The sequence below is a fragment of the Lissotriton helveticus genome, chromosome 6 (assembly GCF_964261635.1).
Source record: "Lissotriton helveticus chromosome 6, aLisHel1.1, whole genome shotgun sequence".
Classification (NCBI taxonomy): domain Eukaryota; kingdom Metazoa; phylum Chordata; class Amphibia; order Caudata; family Salamandridae; genus Lissotriton; species Lissotriton helveticus.
In genome coordinates, this window is record NC_136067.1 from 517,263,295 (window position 1) to 517,279,302 (window position 16,008).

Sequence of the window (16,008 nt, forward strand, 5' to 3'; positions counted from 1 at the left end):
TTTTTCTGATATTGCTATGTGTCTTATATATGCCAGTATTTAGCATTGTCTTGGTCATGTTTGTTAATTGTTCCACATTATCCCAAAGGCCTTACTGATCTTTCTATTACTATTTATGTTCATATTTTTTTATCTGGTTTCTAAGCTGTTGCTATCCATATTTATTTATTAAGATTACAGTATGTGGTTAATTGTATTTTGTTGTATGGTTTTGATGGACTATGCTTGAAAATAAGCCTGAATTAAGAATTCGCAATCAACAAACTTAGAAGTGACTTATACTTTATCTACATATCCCAAGTTATCTGTTCACAGAAAAGTAAGTTGCAAGTGTCACAAAAATTGACTGGAATTTTGAATAGCATTCTAAATTGAAAACCGCAGACATACATGAATATCTTTCAGAAACCTTGCAACATTAAAAGTTGATCCCTTTCCTACAAGGAAGTGGACATATGTTTGAAATTCAGCCTATGTGGTTCATTTACAAGGAAATAGTTTGAAATGATGCAGATCATTTAAGGAAATCCACTATATAATGGCTGCTCAGAGGTATTTCATGTTGGCATTTTAAAGACTAATGCCCTCCGCCTTTAGAACTGGTTGCTTTCTCTGTAACCATTTTTCCTGAAGCAGCTCCTGCTGCCTCTATGGCCTAACTTGCTTTGCAGAAAGTAAACTGCGCTAGTATGTCCAAAGCAACATGGCAGCAAGTTTGACCTTTTTAAAAAAGATCCATGAAGCAAAAGTCTATTTTAAAACAAAAAAGCAAATTAAGTATTTATTTATTTAAGAGTTTTATATAGCGCTGGCCAGACCCGAAGTTATCGGAGCGTGTTACAACATTTATCATGATGCAATCGAACACAAAGTATATCAATATTCAGCAATGTCTCGTGTCAAAATCTTTTCAGGAATGGAGGGCAAGGAGTGAGTCAAAAGGCGGGTGGTGTAGATGCCTTCATATCGAAGCTTCTGTATTCTGTGCTGGGCAAGATTCCTGTGACAGAGGGATTCTGTCTCTTTAGGCGGCAGCTATCTATTCAAATGGGTTCGGTTGAGGAAGAGGTCTTTGAGCTGAGTTTTGAAGTTTATGAAGGAGGGTTAATCCTGATGTGGATAGGATGGAGTTCCAGACTTATGGCACATTTCCAAAGAAGGAGCGTGATAAGGTTTTTTTGTTTGCAAGTTTTTGGTGGAATGAGAAGTAGAGTGTTAGTACTCATGAGATTCCTTGTCTGGCCTGCCTTATTAAGTTTGGAAGCCAAGTAGGCAGGTTTACCAGTGTGAAGAGCTTTGTGTGTGAGACAAGCCGTTCTGAAGTTGGAGCGCATTTCAAATGGGAGCCATTTTGGCTCTCTAAGAGAGGGAGAGATGTGGTCCACCCAGAACATGTATTGGGCATTTGTGTTCTACATGGTTTACTAGTTTATGTAGCTAATCCAGACAGGAAAAATGCCAGCGAGAACAGTGCCAAGAGGCTCACCCTGTTTAGAGTGCCTATGTTGGTACCATTCTCAACATGAATGTGCTGAGACAAAGCTGGTAACCATCATGAAAACCACCATCTCCTGCACTCTAAATAGAAAGATAGCAAGAGGTAGGTGGGTGAGACTGCCACCTGTTTCTGTCAACTGTCCCATTACCCCCGATGTCTAACACATACATGATTTAAAGAAATTGTAAATGAAACGCGTGGCAGTTTTGTTGTGCAATTTTGTTTGCCCATAAGAAGACATTTACATGGTTTATGTCAGCAGCTTTCCACTGGTCTCCCACCAAATGCAGCAAATATTGCTCGAAAATCAACAAAATTAGATGGCACAAAATCTGCCCTATTTACAGTGCAAAGTAGGTGGCTATCCTGACCTTTGTTGGCACAGCCATAAACTCTTGATCATGTCATGGAGTGCTTACAAGTGCTGCGCCCTCCTGGATCCAAGGGGTAACTCAGCACTATATAGAGAACATTTTCCTTTTAGCAGGAGCATGGGATGCTGCACATAGGGCAGTTTGCATGTGAAATCCAGATCTGAATGCATTACAATTAACTGGATGTGATGTGGAGAGCTGGTTAAAATATACAATTTAGACAGAACTACACAGCACACTACACAGTTTGTCATTTTAAAAGTCCAACACATTTTCAAACTGTGGCACATGAAGGCGGATGTGAGAAGAATCACATGATTTCTTATGTGAATTGACAATGTGGACTGGAACCAGATCTCTGAGTGCAAATGAACAACATGAACCCCTGGTGAAAAGTTTCAGCGTCTGAGATTGTGCCAAGATGCTGATGCCAAGAGATTTTTGATCAAATATCAGTGAAAAGATCATATATAATGGACTTTGGAAGTAAAGACTGAGTACCACTTTAGAGGTTTTTCAGTATTTTTCTACATTAGCGGTAATTCCACAAGCAGGTTCTGCTCCACTGATAAAAGCTTCCACTGGTGCAACTTAAGCCACTTACCCACAAAGGCAAAAAATATAAATGCCAAGGATTTTGCACTGCGGTCATTAAAAATATTATTTTTTGCAAGCAAAGGAAACAGAATTCCTGATAACCAAACTCTGACCCCTAGCTCAGTGTTTCCCTTACTGTACTGGATGGTTGTGAGGCAATCTTTGGTGGGTCGTTAAGTCCAAGCAATAAATAAATAAGCCTTTAAATTCTGTATGTATCTTGTCAAATTTTCTGGTCTTCAAAGACAGGTCAAATGTCAGGCTATGTCTTATTTTTTAACATGGCGACTGGTGTTTATAAAATCTTCTCACTTTTAAGTCAGAGAAAGAATAGTTAAATGATGTGACAGTCTTGCTGGGGTACATGAAGTGTGACAGGAAAGGCGGTAGGGTGTAATTTTTTTTCAACAAAATGAAAATGCCTGTAAATGAAATGTACACATTGTGCAGTGAGAAGAGCGAAAATGAGGCACATTTTTTGTAATTGTTAAGTGTGATATAAACAAAGATTCTAAGAGGATCAGAACAAATGGAGACACTTCCCTTGGTGATGAAAAATATTAAATATTCACTGAAACCCGATTTCCACAGATCATTGGTGCAATATAGTTTATCAATAAAACTGTATGTCTGTGCAAATTTAGTAACCATTTCAATGGAAATGTGCTCACTGTAAATGACAATGTGCTACCACACAATGCGTTAGTTACATTTAAAAAAATTGCCTACATCATGTCCATTAAAGCTAGGTGGATCACGAAGGGTTGTTGTACTAAAAAGTGGGACATAGACCCAAAAAACGTTAGGCAAGCACTGCTCTGGGTGAATATTCTTAAACTATCTACTTATTCGATATCATTAAGTTAAGTAGTAACGGTGATAAGATACCTGTGATGACTGTGAAATGGCATCATCCAGTTCAACTGCACGCTTCTTGACATCTTCCTTAATTTTAATGAATAGCGTGTCAGCTGTCACATACTTCTCTTGAATTGAAAAGCCTTCTGCAGGGCTCAGTTCCAACAACTGAGGCCCAGTCTTGTTCATCTTGTCTATATGAGGCTTGTGTTCAGCAATCAGCTCACGGAGTTGCTGTAATAAAAATTCAACAATCTTTCAGTATGTAAGACAAATGCTACAAAATTACAGTCATAGCCATATCTGATACATCCAGTCTATACAACATCAAAGCAGTACCCCAGTACATAAAAAACTCAGGTGATTGACTTGCATGAAAAACTAAGAGCCTGATTTACAGTTTCGCAGAGGGGTACTCAGTCACAAACGCGAGTTATATCTCAATTTTAATTTTGCATTAATGAGAATTTAGCAAACATTTGCAAAATATGCACTTAACTGTGAAAGTAAAACAAGTAACATTTGTTGTTTACTTTATACAGATAATATGGATTGTTTGTGAGTATGTGTGTTTGTGTGTAACTATGTGCATCTCCATTCAGCAACATCCAAGAAGGTTATGAGATATACGTTATTAAAAAAAGACTTTGATATTTTCAATTTTTGAATTACGGAACATCACACAGTACCAAACAGTACTACCCAAAGACCTAGATGTATTTGGATGGCTTGAAGTGTATTTTCTTTATTAGAAAGTCAATTACTCCAGAGTAAAATACAGAATCGAGTGTCCGTTTTTCAAGATGTTTATGATTTTGGGAGTTAGCTCTGTATAGAAAAGCTACGAGTAGCACCAAGGAGTCTCCTTACATTCTCTATTTTTGTTCTTAAGGTGGTCAGGGGAGGTAATTTCACCAGGGGGCTTCTGGGTATAGCCGAGAGGTACCTGCTTTATTGGATCATGATCGTCTCTTCCCTCCATCATTTGGAACATTAAACAGTCAGATTAGCTCAGTGTACAGCTCTATCAGGTTATGAATTTGAGCATTTGCATGCATTCCTAAGGTCCTAGAAATACCATGGTGCAGATTTCACACTGCGACAGGGCAGCAATCATGGAGCATGCACAGCCAAAGCAACCTAGAAAGCCCACAGAAGCATGGCTCCGAAGATGCTAAGCAGCCACTAGGTGAGTGGCACAGCGGTCAGTGACAGATCACCGGGTGGGAGCAGATTATGTTAGGGTGCCTGTTTCCATACATCACACATACACTAACAGACTCAGGCCCTAGACTCTTCCTAGGTGGTTTTGAGGTTTTTTATATCCACTCTACATCAAGTTAATGATTAGAGTTCAAGCACAATGATATTACCGATAACTCCGAAGCGTGGAGCAATTTGTTCATGGCGTCAAGAAAGGGTATTGTGTGTTATTTTAAACTGGCTAGCATGTATTTGTTTTCTGCTACAATTAATGTCAATGAACTATTTGACTCTGGAATAAATTATTACGCTGAGAAGATCATCCTCATTCAGAAACTAATTGTGCGAGCTGTAGTCAGTGCAGTACTGCATTCACTGCCATGGTAAACACCAGGGAGTCTCCCAGACATCTTCCCTGTCCTTACCTTCAGCAGGTAAATTAGTGCGGAGTCTGGTTAGGGCTGGGGAAGAAACTAAATCATGTGCTGTTGTTAAGGAGCAGGGAAGTTCATTCTCTTTCATTATCATTGTTGGCCGCTCAACAAGACAGGTGGTGGGCATTATGTTGTGTGTCTGTGTGCCTTCTCACCTAAAAGTCACTGGTCTAGTTGCCCAACCCATCTATCATTGTTCTAGCAATTTAGAAAGTGAATACTCAAGATCATTTGGCAGGTCAGCATCAAGAGACAATTCTAGTTGTCTCGGTCTCTGAAATAGATGTCAACTTGGCACAATTAAAATAATGCTGTTGCTGGCTTTTCAGAAATGTATGGGCTGCTATTCTTGGTCTCTATCATCAAGAAAGAATTGCAAAGGCAACCTGAAAGCTCAGTAGGTTGCATGCATTCAGATGCCAGGGATCAGTACAGTTCCTGATAACGCATATTCATAAACACCTTGTTGGAGGTCTCCTTTTAGCTTAATGATGTTGGTTTGCTTTTAATGGAGGAAAGAAAGGCCCTAGCTGTCCCTCTATGTTTGAAGAGCAAAGCTGTTTAAGACAGTCGAGGTGGTTTGGCCGTCGTATTTTAGATAGACCATTTGAAGCTTTATCTCAGTTGTAACTCATCATTCTACTCTTCTAGTAATTTGGCAGGTTGTCAAGTCTCTGCCTGCGGTTCCAGTTTAGTCAGTGGATTAGTAACTTCTGATCCGAGATTTTAAGAGCTGTCTGCTCATCCATCTGTAATTGCTTCCTCGTTGCAAAGTACAATACTGCCTACTAAAATGATTCAATCACTGAAGAAATCTCAGCTTCATCAAAGGTACTAAACCAAGTAAGACACATTTCACCTTTTCTGCTTTTGTATGTTTGCAAACAGAGTGTAATAAGGGACACAAACCTTACAGATTTCAACATATTTCTAAGCAGGCTTTCTGGATTACAGCTAATCAGCCTCTTGACTTAAAATAAACTGCTGAGAAAATCCGGAAGAAGATTACATTGGACGATCGGAATGATTCGCACAACACATTTGTGCTTTTGCAGCAGCTAGCCAGTGTATGAATATAATCTGGAGCAAATATATCTATATCCCCATCCCTTCCGAAACAAATAAACAGAAAATTTAGCATGGAAATAATGGACGATACAGTGGAAGCAGCCCACATCATGGCGCATGAATTATCTTAATTGCAGGTCTGAGCACCTAGCATTAGAATTATTTATTAGCCAATTGCAATTACCATGTAAAAAGCACACTCCATCTTTATGACACTGACTGCCACAACGGAGCATACAAACTACATATCCCTAAGGACCAAACAATGCACCCTAAACAGGCTGGAAACCTGAACAGGCGGAGAAGAGAATTGGCAGTGAGCAGCAGTGACCATAAGGAGTATTGAGATGTTTCCACTTCAGCTGTTGCGCCAAGCTGTACCTACAGGACAAAAGAGCAGGCTTCAGTGGAGCAGAGACGAGAACCCATTGTAAGATGGCTGCCAGAAGGAGATGACCTAAACATACGCAGCTGCCAGGTGCAGCTCCATGCTGGCTGAACATGAACCTGTACGGCATGTTGATAACGTAAACTCAGGGTTAGTAATACTAAAACTAAATTGTGCATGAGATGGGGTTTGCAGAGCCAGACAAAGCAAAACATGCATGACTCGATGGAAGAGAAGGGGTTGCAGAGGATGGAGATCTTTACTTTCAGCTGCAACAACAGAAGGATGAATGCCATGAACCACCGATAGTGTCGTTTTTTGTCATATACATTTGAAAGACCTAATTGAATCACTAGTTGAAGGGGTGGACATCAGTAAAGAACAAATATGCTTCTCTGTAAAAACAACAAATGATCCAATGTGTTCAAACTGAATAATTAATTTCTCGATGTAATGCTAACTGCTGTGTACTGTGCAGATTTAATGAAAGCAGGATTTCATAGTTAGTAAATAACAACCGAATCAAACAGCTAGGAAATGATAATCTGTAATTCATTTTTCAAGGGACAAGCATACAATCCTACTTCTCATTCTCAGAGTCAGCCAAGCACTGCGGCTTTTATCCCTTTGTCTGGATGTGGGCATACACCTTCGCTACGGCAAAATGCAGATGACAAAATGTATTAATAACTCCCAAATAAGACTAAATAAAAATTTAGCTCAGAAAACATCACATATTTAGGATATGAATGACATTATTATAAGCAGTCACCCCATAATAAACGTCATAATCTGGAATTCAATCGATTGTTAATGAAGACGGACATCCAGTTTTCTACATCTTTACTGCCTTGAACGAAGGGTCCATTTAAATGTAAACTAATTTTGTAGAGCACAGTACAATTGAATTACCATTTCATCTTGAACTGTGTCTCAACTCCTGGCCAAGAGCTTTGGAAAAAAGTACGTCAAACGCGGGAAGATAAATGTCAGCTAAAGTCAGCTACAATCGAAAAGAAATGCTTTATAATAGTAAAACATAGGCTACAGTTGGTGAGTCAAATTTGGCGTAGAAACTCACAAAGTGCCCGTAGATGTAATATTGTATTTTACAATAAAATACACTGTTAAAAATAAGAATAGATGACTCTGTTAGACAAGGGCAATTGGCAAACGCCACAGCACCGGCATGGCTTAATCCATATGTAAAACATATTTTTTTAATAAACTCTGATATAAACCTTGCACTTTCCAAATAATCAATGAGCTTTAAGTACTAGAGGTTGACAAATCACGTTTCCTTGTTCCTTATACTTTTAAAAGTTTAAAAACATAAATGTATGGAGATTATGATCATCTGTACTGTCGCATACATCGCAAATCACCTTCGCCACCGCTCTGTGTAAGTATTCCGCCACCAATGGCTTAATGGGCGTGCACCCTGACTATTGGCACCAGAATATCAATGGCACACAATATCGAGGATAAAATATTGAACATAAAATATCAATAGGTATGTCTAGATTTTTTTCAACTAACATCATGTTTGTATCTTGGCGATATAAACATCTTCAATGTACGTAGATGTGGAGTTAGGAATATTAAATCCATACTTCCTTATATGCACATACCTTTTGATATTCTATCCTCGATTAACAAATTCTTACCTTTGGTAACCCTCTTTCTGGTAGAGACTATCTAACTGCAGCTTCTTTACATTTTGAATAGTCCCCGGTGGTCAGACAGGATCCAGAAACCTTTGACCAGTACTTTCGCTCCAGCAAACCCAACAAGGGTGAGTAGCTGCTAAGGACAGCTGTGAAGCAGCTCAAATGGAGTACACATCAGTTATGTGATGACCAAGTTAAAGTCCCACTGTGGCATTACAAAAGGAGAGAGAGGAAACTTGTTTTGCAGGTTTTTTTAAAAAACATCACAACTGGTCATTTAAATAATGAAGGCTGGTCAGGCAACCATAAAAAGACCAAAAGAGTTGAAAGGTACCCTTTCTCTATGTCCAGAGAAAAGCTTTGCCAGCCAAGTGACAAAATATACAACAAAATGTCAGATAACTTAGCCTTGATTAGCCTAAAAGAGTTCAATATGAAGTGTGCCACACTAATCCACCAATTTGTTCCAACAACAACATATAAAGTTTATTTAGAGGGACGTCTAGCTGCCAAGATGACATCAACCGCCTTCGGAGGAAGGTCAAAGGTGTTCAGCGGTCACCACTAAATCTCCAAGAATGAAAGTGGAACTTACAAACACCAGACTGCAGAACCCTTCCCCGTTGCTGCAATAGCAAGTCCCCTGGGGGGGGGGGCAGCCTAATCAGAGGACAGATCCTCAAGCCCAGGTGCCATGGATATCATACTTTGTGCCCAATCTAGGGCCAAGAAGACTGGGCGGGGAAGCTGGGTCCTGATCGTCTTCACAACTCGGTGCAGAAGAGGTATTGGCGGAATGGCATACATACAGAAGTCCTGAGCTCAACCCTAGGCGGAACGCGTCTCCTAGCAAGAGACACATTGGAAACTCCAACTCACAGAACTGCTGACTTTGCGCCTTCTCTGCCGAGGCAAATTGGTCAATCCAAGGTTCTCCCAATGTGTGGAATAGACCATGCATCACTTCCAGGTGCAACTGCCACTCGTGATCTGCTATACGTTGACTGCCTAGCTCATTTGTCCATGTTATTGGTATGGTTAGTCACACTTGTAGACTGCTCATTCACCTAAAGGTATTAAGGCCCTAAAACCAAGAAGAAACTGTACTGCTCATGTAAGATCCCCAAACACATAAGCCAAAAGCTTCCTTAAACATCCAATTTTTTAATGCATGTTTGAAAGTTTCCATTGCTGTAAGTGACCAGATATGCAGCAGAAGAGAGTTCTAGGCCATAGAGGCGAGCACTGAAAACCTCTGTCCTCTGGCTTGTTTTTTGAAAACTGAGTACCATTACAACATAGGCTATAGATGAGTGCAGTGGCCTTGTTGGGACATATCTAGTTATTCACCCAATATGAACACCCAGGGCTAATCCATGTACAGCCTTAAAGACTAGGCAGCAGATCTTAAATTGAATAGGCTGTGTTATTGGTAGCCTGTGTAACTGTTTCAAGACAGGTGAAGTATGTGAGCTACGAGAAGCCTTAAACACCAGCTTAGCTGCAAAATTTTGGAGTAGTTGTAATCTCCTTAGATCACAGTCTTTGCAAACCCAAGTAGATACTATTGGCGTAGTCTATTCTACCACCAATTGTTGCCGCCATTATAGTTTTCATGGCTCCCGGAAATAGGTATGGATAAATTCCCCTAATTGTTCAGAAAATAAAAATAAAATTTGAGACCACATTATTAATTTAAGCACAGCTGGCATTCAAAGATCCTCCCAGAGGGTTCACCACAAGGTAAATTCCTTTATAGTCCAGTCATTTCCAGCGGCGTAGTGACTCCTGGCACAGGGTCCAGGATCCTACTCCACCCTGCTTGCTGCAATACCAGTGGTGTCGGCCTTAAGCTCCTGTACCAGCCTTCCCTTTCTGGATGGAAGGGAGGCTTTTTAAGGCAAGTGGATGACTCACAGCCCCAAGAGGTTGCTATGGAGCAGGGGCTCCACCGGAGACTAGAGACTTCTGATCTCCACCTCTCCAAAGTGGACACCCCAACCAAGAACCGACGCATTGGTCACAATTCTCAGCTCTGGGTGGGGTAGGCTGAGGGTAGCTGCCGCTGACCCAACCTTGGTCTAGTAACCACTGCTGGAAATCTTTCACAGTCTCCTCTGAAATCTGGATGTGATTCAGGTCCCACTGCAGAGCCCACATATGCCACCTGGAGTGCTTGACCAACGGGATGTAGGAGGCCATCAGTCTAAGCAAGCTCAAAGTTAATCTCACTGAAACCAAGGACAGAGGCTGAAAGAGAGGGATCATAGTGTGAATGTGCTGAACTCTCCATTCAGGGGGAAAAGCATGAACCCAAGCGGTGTCCGGAATGACTCAGATGAAGGAGAGCATCTAAGAAGGAGTCTGATGTGACTTTGGCATGCTGTTAGTGAGCCCCAAAGAAGACAGGAGGCTTGCTGTAGTCTGGAGGTGGATGATGATTGCCTTGGGCGAGCCTGCTTTCAACAGCCAGACGTCGAAGAAACAGAATACTGGGACCTTGACCTCCAAAGGTGAGCTGCTACCTCTGCCATCCATTTCGTGAACACCAGAAGGGCACTGGTGAGATCAAAGGGGAGCACAGCAAACTGAAAATGCTCCAGTTGCACCATAAACCCCAGGTAGCACTGATGGGCTGGCAGGATGGGTATATGGAAATAGGTGTCCTAGAGATACAACACCATCCTCAAGGGTTGAGGGCAGACAAGACCTGGGCTAGTATGAGCATTCTGAATTTGTCTTTCCGGAGGAAGGGGCTGCGATAGTGCAGGTCTAAAATAGGACAAAGGCCTTCATCCTTCTTTTGGCACTAGCAAGTAGTGGGAATTACAACAACGACCTACTTCTGGAGCTGGGACCCTCTCTATAATGCGTTTTGCAGTAAGACAGACAGGTGATCCTCCATCAGTCTTACAGGGGACAGTGAAATGTGCAGTGGAGTTTCAATGAAGAACAGCCAGTATCCTTTCCAGACTATCTGCAGGACCCACCTGTTTGATGTTATGGTCTACCAAGCCAGCAAGAATCAGTGGATCCTACAGCCAACCGAATGGCTGAACATCACTAAGGGCAGGCTTAAGGGGTTTGGTAGGTGGAGCAGTGGGGGGCAAGGGGTATTGGGCTGAGCAGCTCAATGACTTAGACTGCGGGGTGGTGTGTGCCATGGCTGTGAAAATGCTGGGCACCTTGTTGAGGCTGAACTGCCTGCTGGTATGGGGTACCTCTGCCAAAACTGTGAAAGAAACGGTAGGGCTTATGCTCTGGCAAGGCGGGGCAGACAGCAGAGGGAATGTGCTGTGGCCCTGCTCGCTTTTAACTGATCCGGAGTAGAATCTGCCTTGTCCCTTGTTAGAAGCGGCTGTCTCTAGTTGGCAGAGGTATACACTTCTGACAAATAGGGACACACCTTTTCTAGTCAGGGCAAGGGGATCACACACTTAGATAACCCCTGCTCACCCCCATGGTAGCTTGGCAAAGCAGACAGGCTTATCCCAGAGGCAGTGCGTTAAGCATTTATGACCACATACAATAATAAAGTGAATACACTACAAATGGACACGACACAGTAGTATTATAAAAATAAGGATTTTTATATAAGGCTTAGCACAAGACCAAATAACGACAAAAATATACCACAATCTTAATAAATACTCTTGGAAGGAAAAATAGTAGTTCAAGCACGGTTTCTTCTTAGCACAAAGTCTTTAGTAACAAAAGCAACTCTTCTTCTTTAAATCAAAGTTCTTGGCAACAATGTAACCCACACGGGAGTCACACGACGTCGAGGCAAAGTTAATCCAAAGGTTCGGCGTCAACCGCGAGGAGCGCTACGTCGAGCCCGGAGTCGCACAGACCCCCACAACACAGTACCTTGGAAAAGTGAAGCACTCGATGATCAGCGGCGTCGAGATGTCCGGCGTCGCGTCTTCGGCGTCGATCGGGCCTCCGAGTCGGGGCGATCTGCAGCGGCGTCGACCGAAGTCAGGCGGGAGCAGCGCTCACGAGATGAAGCAGGATACGGCGTCGTCGATGTCGATGTTGCAAGAGTGAGCAGCGCTCACGGCGTCGAGAGGGCTCGAAGTCGATGCGATCAGCAGCGGTGCAGACACGAGGTTACTTGGAGTTGGAGCCGAACTCACTACTCACTGGCGTTGTTGCTGGCGTCGATCGGGCCCGGCGGCCGGCGTCGAGGAAGCGGGACACTGGAGCCGTTACTCACGATGTCGAGCTGGATTCGGCGGCGTCCGTCGGTGTCGAGATTGCTGGATTCTTTCAGAGGTGCTGGATTCACAAGTTCCAGCAAACAGCACTTTAAGCAGATGAAGTCCTTTAGCCCTGTGACTTCAACAGGAGGCTGGCACTCTTCCAGCCCTTGGAGATTTTCTTAGCAAAGTTTGAGAGTACACACACAGTTCCTCTCTCCTGGTTCCTTGGCAAAAATAAAGAAGCAACTGCAGGATTCCCCCAACAAACAGCACTCTGGCAGAAGGGGTAGGCAGTCCTTGGATCAGCAGGCTTCTTGTCCTTGGTTCAGGTTTCCTTGTCAGAAGTGATCTAAATTCTTGGTTCAGGGGTCCTTCTCTTATACCCCTTTTTGGCTTTGATCCCTTTGTCCATGCAGGGGAATTTCCCCCCATCTTGGGTTTGTTGTGGGTGTTGCCAGGCCGAAGCACCTGGCATATTCACTGTGCAGGGCAGAGTCTTCAGCCGCCCAGCAGGAGCGGAGCCAGCATTGTCACTGGCAGGGGCAGGGCCATCAGTTGCCCGGCAGGAGGTGGGCCAGGAAAGTCCCAGGCAGGCACAGAGTCATCAGCCGCCCGGCAGGGGGGCGGAGCCAACATTGTATCAGGCAGGGCAGGCTATCAGGAGCTACTCTTCCCCTACTCTCAAAGCAAATGTCCCACTCATCCCACACTGACTCATTCAGACCTCTGGAGCCACCCAGCTCCTGTCACACGCACACCAGAACCAGCAGAGACCGGTAGACAGTTAGACAAGAAAATAGCTACTTTCTAAAAGTGCTATTTTCAAACACAGAGTCCAAAAACCATCCAATCAATCAATCAATCAATCAGGAGTTTGTTAGAGCGCGACTACTCACCCGTAAGGGTCTCAAGGCGCTAGGGGTGGGGGGGGTGCAGGTTCCATTCCATCAAGGAGGGGGTCTGTCGAAGAGCCAGGTTTTGAGGTTTCTTGCGAAGATGGGGAGCGATGTTGTCTGTCTGAGGTGTCTGAGGTGTCCACCCAAACGGATGCGTTATTAAACCCTGAGTTCAGGGATACCAAACTCGACATTGCACCATGCTCCCCGAGCCCACTAGGATTATAGCATTAATAATCCTGGCAGCCTATTCTAACTGATGGAGAGCAGGTTACCTTACACTAGTGAAAAACGAATATGGCTGTAATTCACTATTAGGACATGCCAACCTTGTCAGGCTTGTCCTACCTTATGCTTACAATGCACCCTGCCCGTGGGCCTACCATAGGGGTGACTAACATGAAGTTAAGGGAAGGTTTAGGGACTGGCAAGTAGGTGTACTTGCGCAGTCTGCGTGACAGTACCAGACTGCACGTGGTCTAGCAATGGTAGACCTTCAGACATATTTTTACTAGGCCGCTCTTGTGGGTGGCACAACACGTGCTGCAGGCCCACTAGCAGCATTTATATTTACAAGCCCTGGCACTCCTGGTGCACGCTACTAGGGACTGATAGTAAACCAAATAAGCCAAACATGGAAGTCAATCAATACAGCAATTTCACATAGGGAGCACTTGCACTGTGGCACTGATCAGCAGTGGCACAGTGCCCAAAGCATATACCAGCAAAAACATCGTAAACAGAGGAGGCAAACAGAAAAAATGGAGGAGAGACTCATGCCAATGATGCCAGGTCTAACATCCCTAAACAGTCAAATTCCATCAAAGGACATGTTTATGAGGGATGATTGGACATCGCCTGAAAAACCTGTTGACTGCAGCCAGGTGTCGCAGTGAATGGCGACGCTGGTACCAATCGCTTGCCCGATGGAATCAGTAGTATTCAAGTCACAATGAATTGTGAACTTAGCTGCACCACGACTATCCCTTATATCTTGTATTGGGACAGGTCAGAGATCTTCTGGGATGCCTGAGAGGACTTGAGCCACCGAATCCCAAATTGCATGGAAATAGCACCCTAGGGCCTAAATCACAAAGGTAAACTTGCACATTTGTGTACGTTTATGATTGTTTGGAATTCACAAAGGGAGTAGTATCTTTACCACAGCAGATTCTCTGCGAGGAAAAAGATAGGACTGTCCTATCTGTTTATGTGTGGAGAGTCCGCCCTCATAAAGATACTACTAATAAATCCCATCCTAAATACCAAACAATTGTAAACATACACAAGTGTGCAAGTTTACCTTTGTGAATCAGGCCCCTTGTAAGCAACTGCCATTAACAGACCTGAGGGCCAAACTTGTGGAGGAAATTACCCTCTTCACAAAGGTTTTTACTCTTTTGGACTCCCATCAGGGGTAGTAGTCGGGAAAGTGTTTAGATTAGTCTGGCTAGTCAATACCTGCACCACTTAGCTCTCGGGAGAGGGGTATGAGACAAAAATGCAGGATCGCCTCTGGCAGATGGGTGGCATTGAGCCATTTGGTGGTTTATCAGGGGATCAAAGTAAGATTTGTCCCAGACCCCTGAAACGGTATCAATTAGGATCTTGTTAAAGGGTTATAGGGGTTTGATAGTAGCTTGGTCTGGCTGGAGAACTTCAGTCAAGAAACTAGTTTTGACTTCTACGGTGGGAAGCTGGAGGTTGAGAACTTCTGCCGCCCTCCATATGATCACATCAAAAAGCAATCTCTTCAGTGGCAGGAGCCTGGGGGTGTGAGGCGGCCAGAGTCAGAAGAAGTTTTGAGGGCACAGGCATCTTGGAGTTTATCATACCAGTTTGGTTCATGGTAGGACTGGACAATCTTATCGCCTGCTTCATAATGACTGCCATAATCTGTGTTAAACAAAGAATATACCATGTGGGATCTTCCTTCTGGAGGTGAAATATCAAGTGGTGCAGGTTGTGATTGGACAGTAACTGAGCACTGCCTTATGGCACCAACTCAGAGACCTCAAAGGCCACCTTCTACTCCAGAGTCGATGTAGTCAGAGTCGGTCTGGGCACCTGTGATGGATTCAGAGGGCTCAACTGGCAGAGAGGACGAACCCGTCAGCAATAATCCAGATGGAGGGCCTCGCGGCTCCATGGAGCCCATAGGCATGCCAGCAGGAGTTGGATGGGATCCAAAGAGTCAGGGCATGGCCTTTTGCAGATGCCCTGAAAACTCAGGTTGTGCCTTGACAAGTTAAGGGTTGGGCTGCGACATTAACTGACTACAGTATCTGAAGATTTGGAGTGGAAAGACGATCAACCACAGGTTCAGCTCCTGAGGCTCCTACATCAGAAATGCAATCCAGACCAGCACTTGGACTAAGACATGTCACAATGTGGTGTCACATGATTCTTGGCAATGTAGAGCTTCACCTTACGGTCCCATATGACCTTTGGGTTCATTGGCGCACAGACACTGCCGGTTTTAGAGTCATGGCTTGACCCCAGGCCCCACAGACAAACTTGGTCATGAACCATCACAGGCATTTGCTTGCAATACTTCTTACAGGGCTTGAAACCTGTTATTTTCAGAGGAGAAATTCTTTTGCACACTGAAATTTGTTTACAAACCACTATCTCAAAGAGATGAGAGGTAGCTCTGGATCCATGGGGAAACAACCTTTACAACGCAACTTTTACAACGCACTACCATTACAACGAAACTTTTACAACGCAACATCCATTACAACGCATGTCTTTACAACGCAACCATTACAACGCATGACACTACAACGCATACCACTACAACGAATGTCATTACAG

At 43.5% G+C, this 16,008-nt stretch overlaps 1 protein-coding gene across 2 annotated transcripts in view; it reads right to left on the bottom strand.

Annotated features, from left to right (window-relative positions):
• DST (dystonin) overlaps positions 1 to 16,008 on the bottom strand; it is a 1,569,532-nt gene that overhangs the window by 192,374 nt on the left and 1,361,150 nt on the right. For both annotated transcript variants that reach the window (XM_078647976.1, XM_078647975.1), the window contains one exon: positions 3,358 to 3,561. In XM_078647976.1, the coding sequence (XP_078504102.1) occupies positions 3,358 to 3,561 (204 nt within the window). The remainder of the gene's footprint in view (positions 1 to 3,357; positions 3,562 to 16,008) is intronic.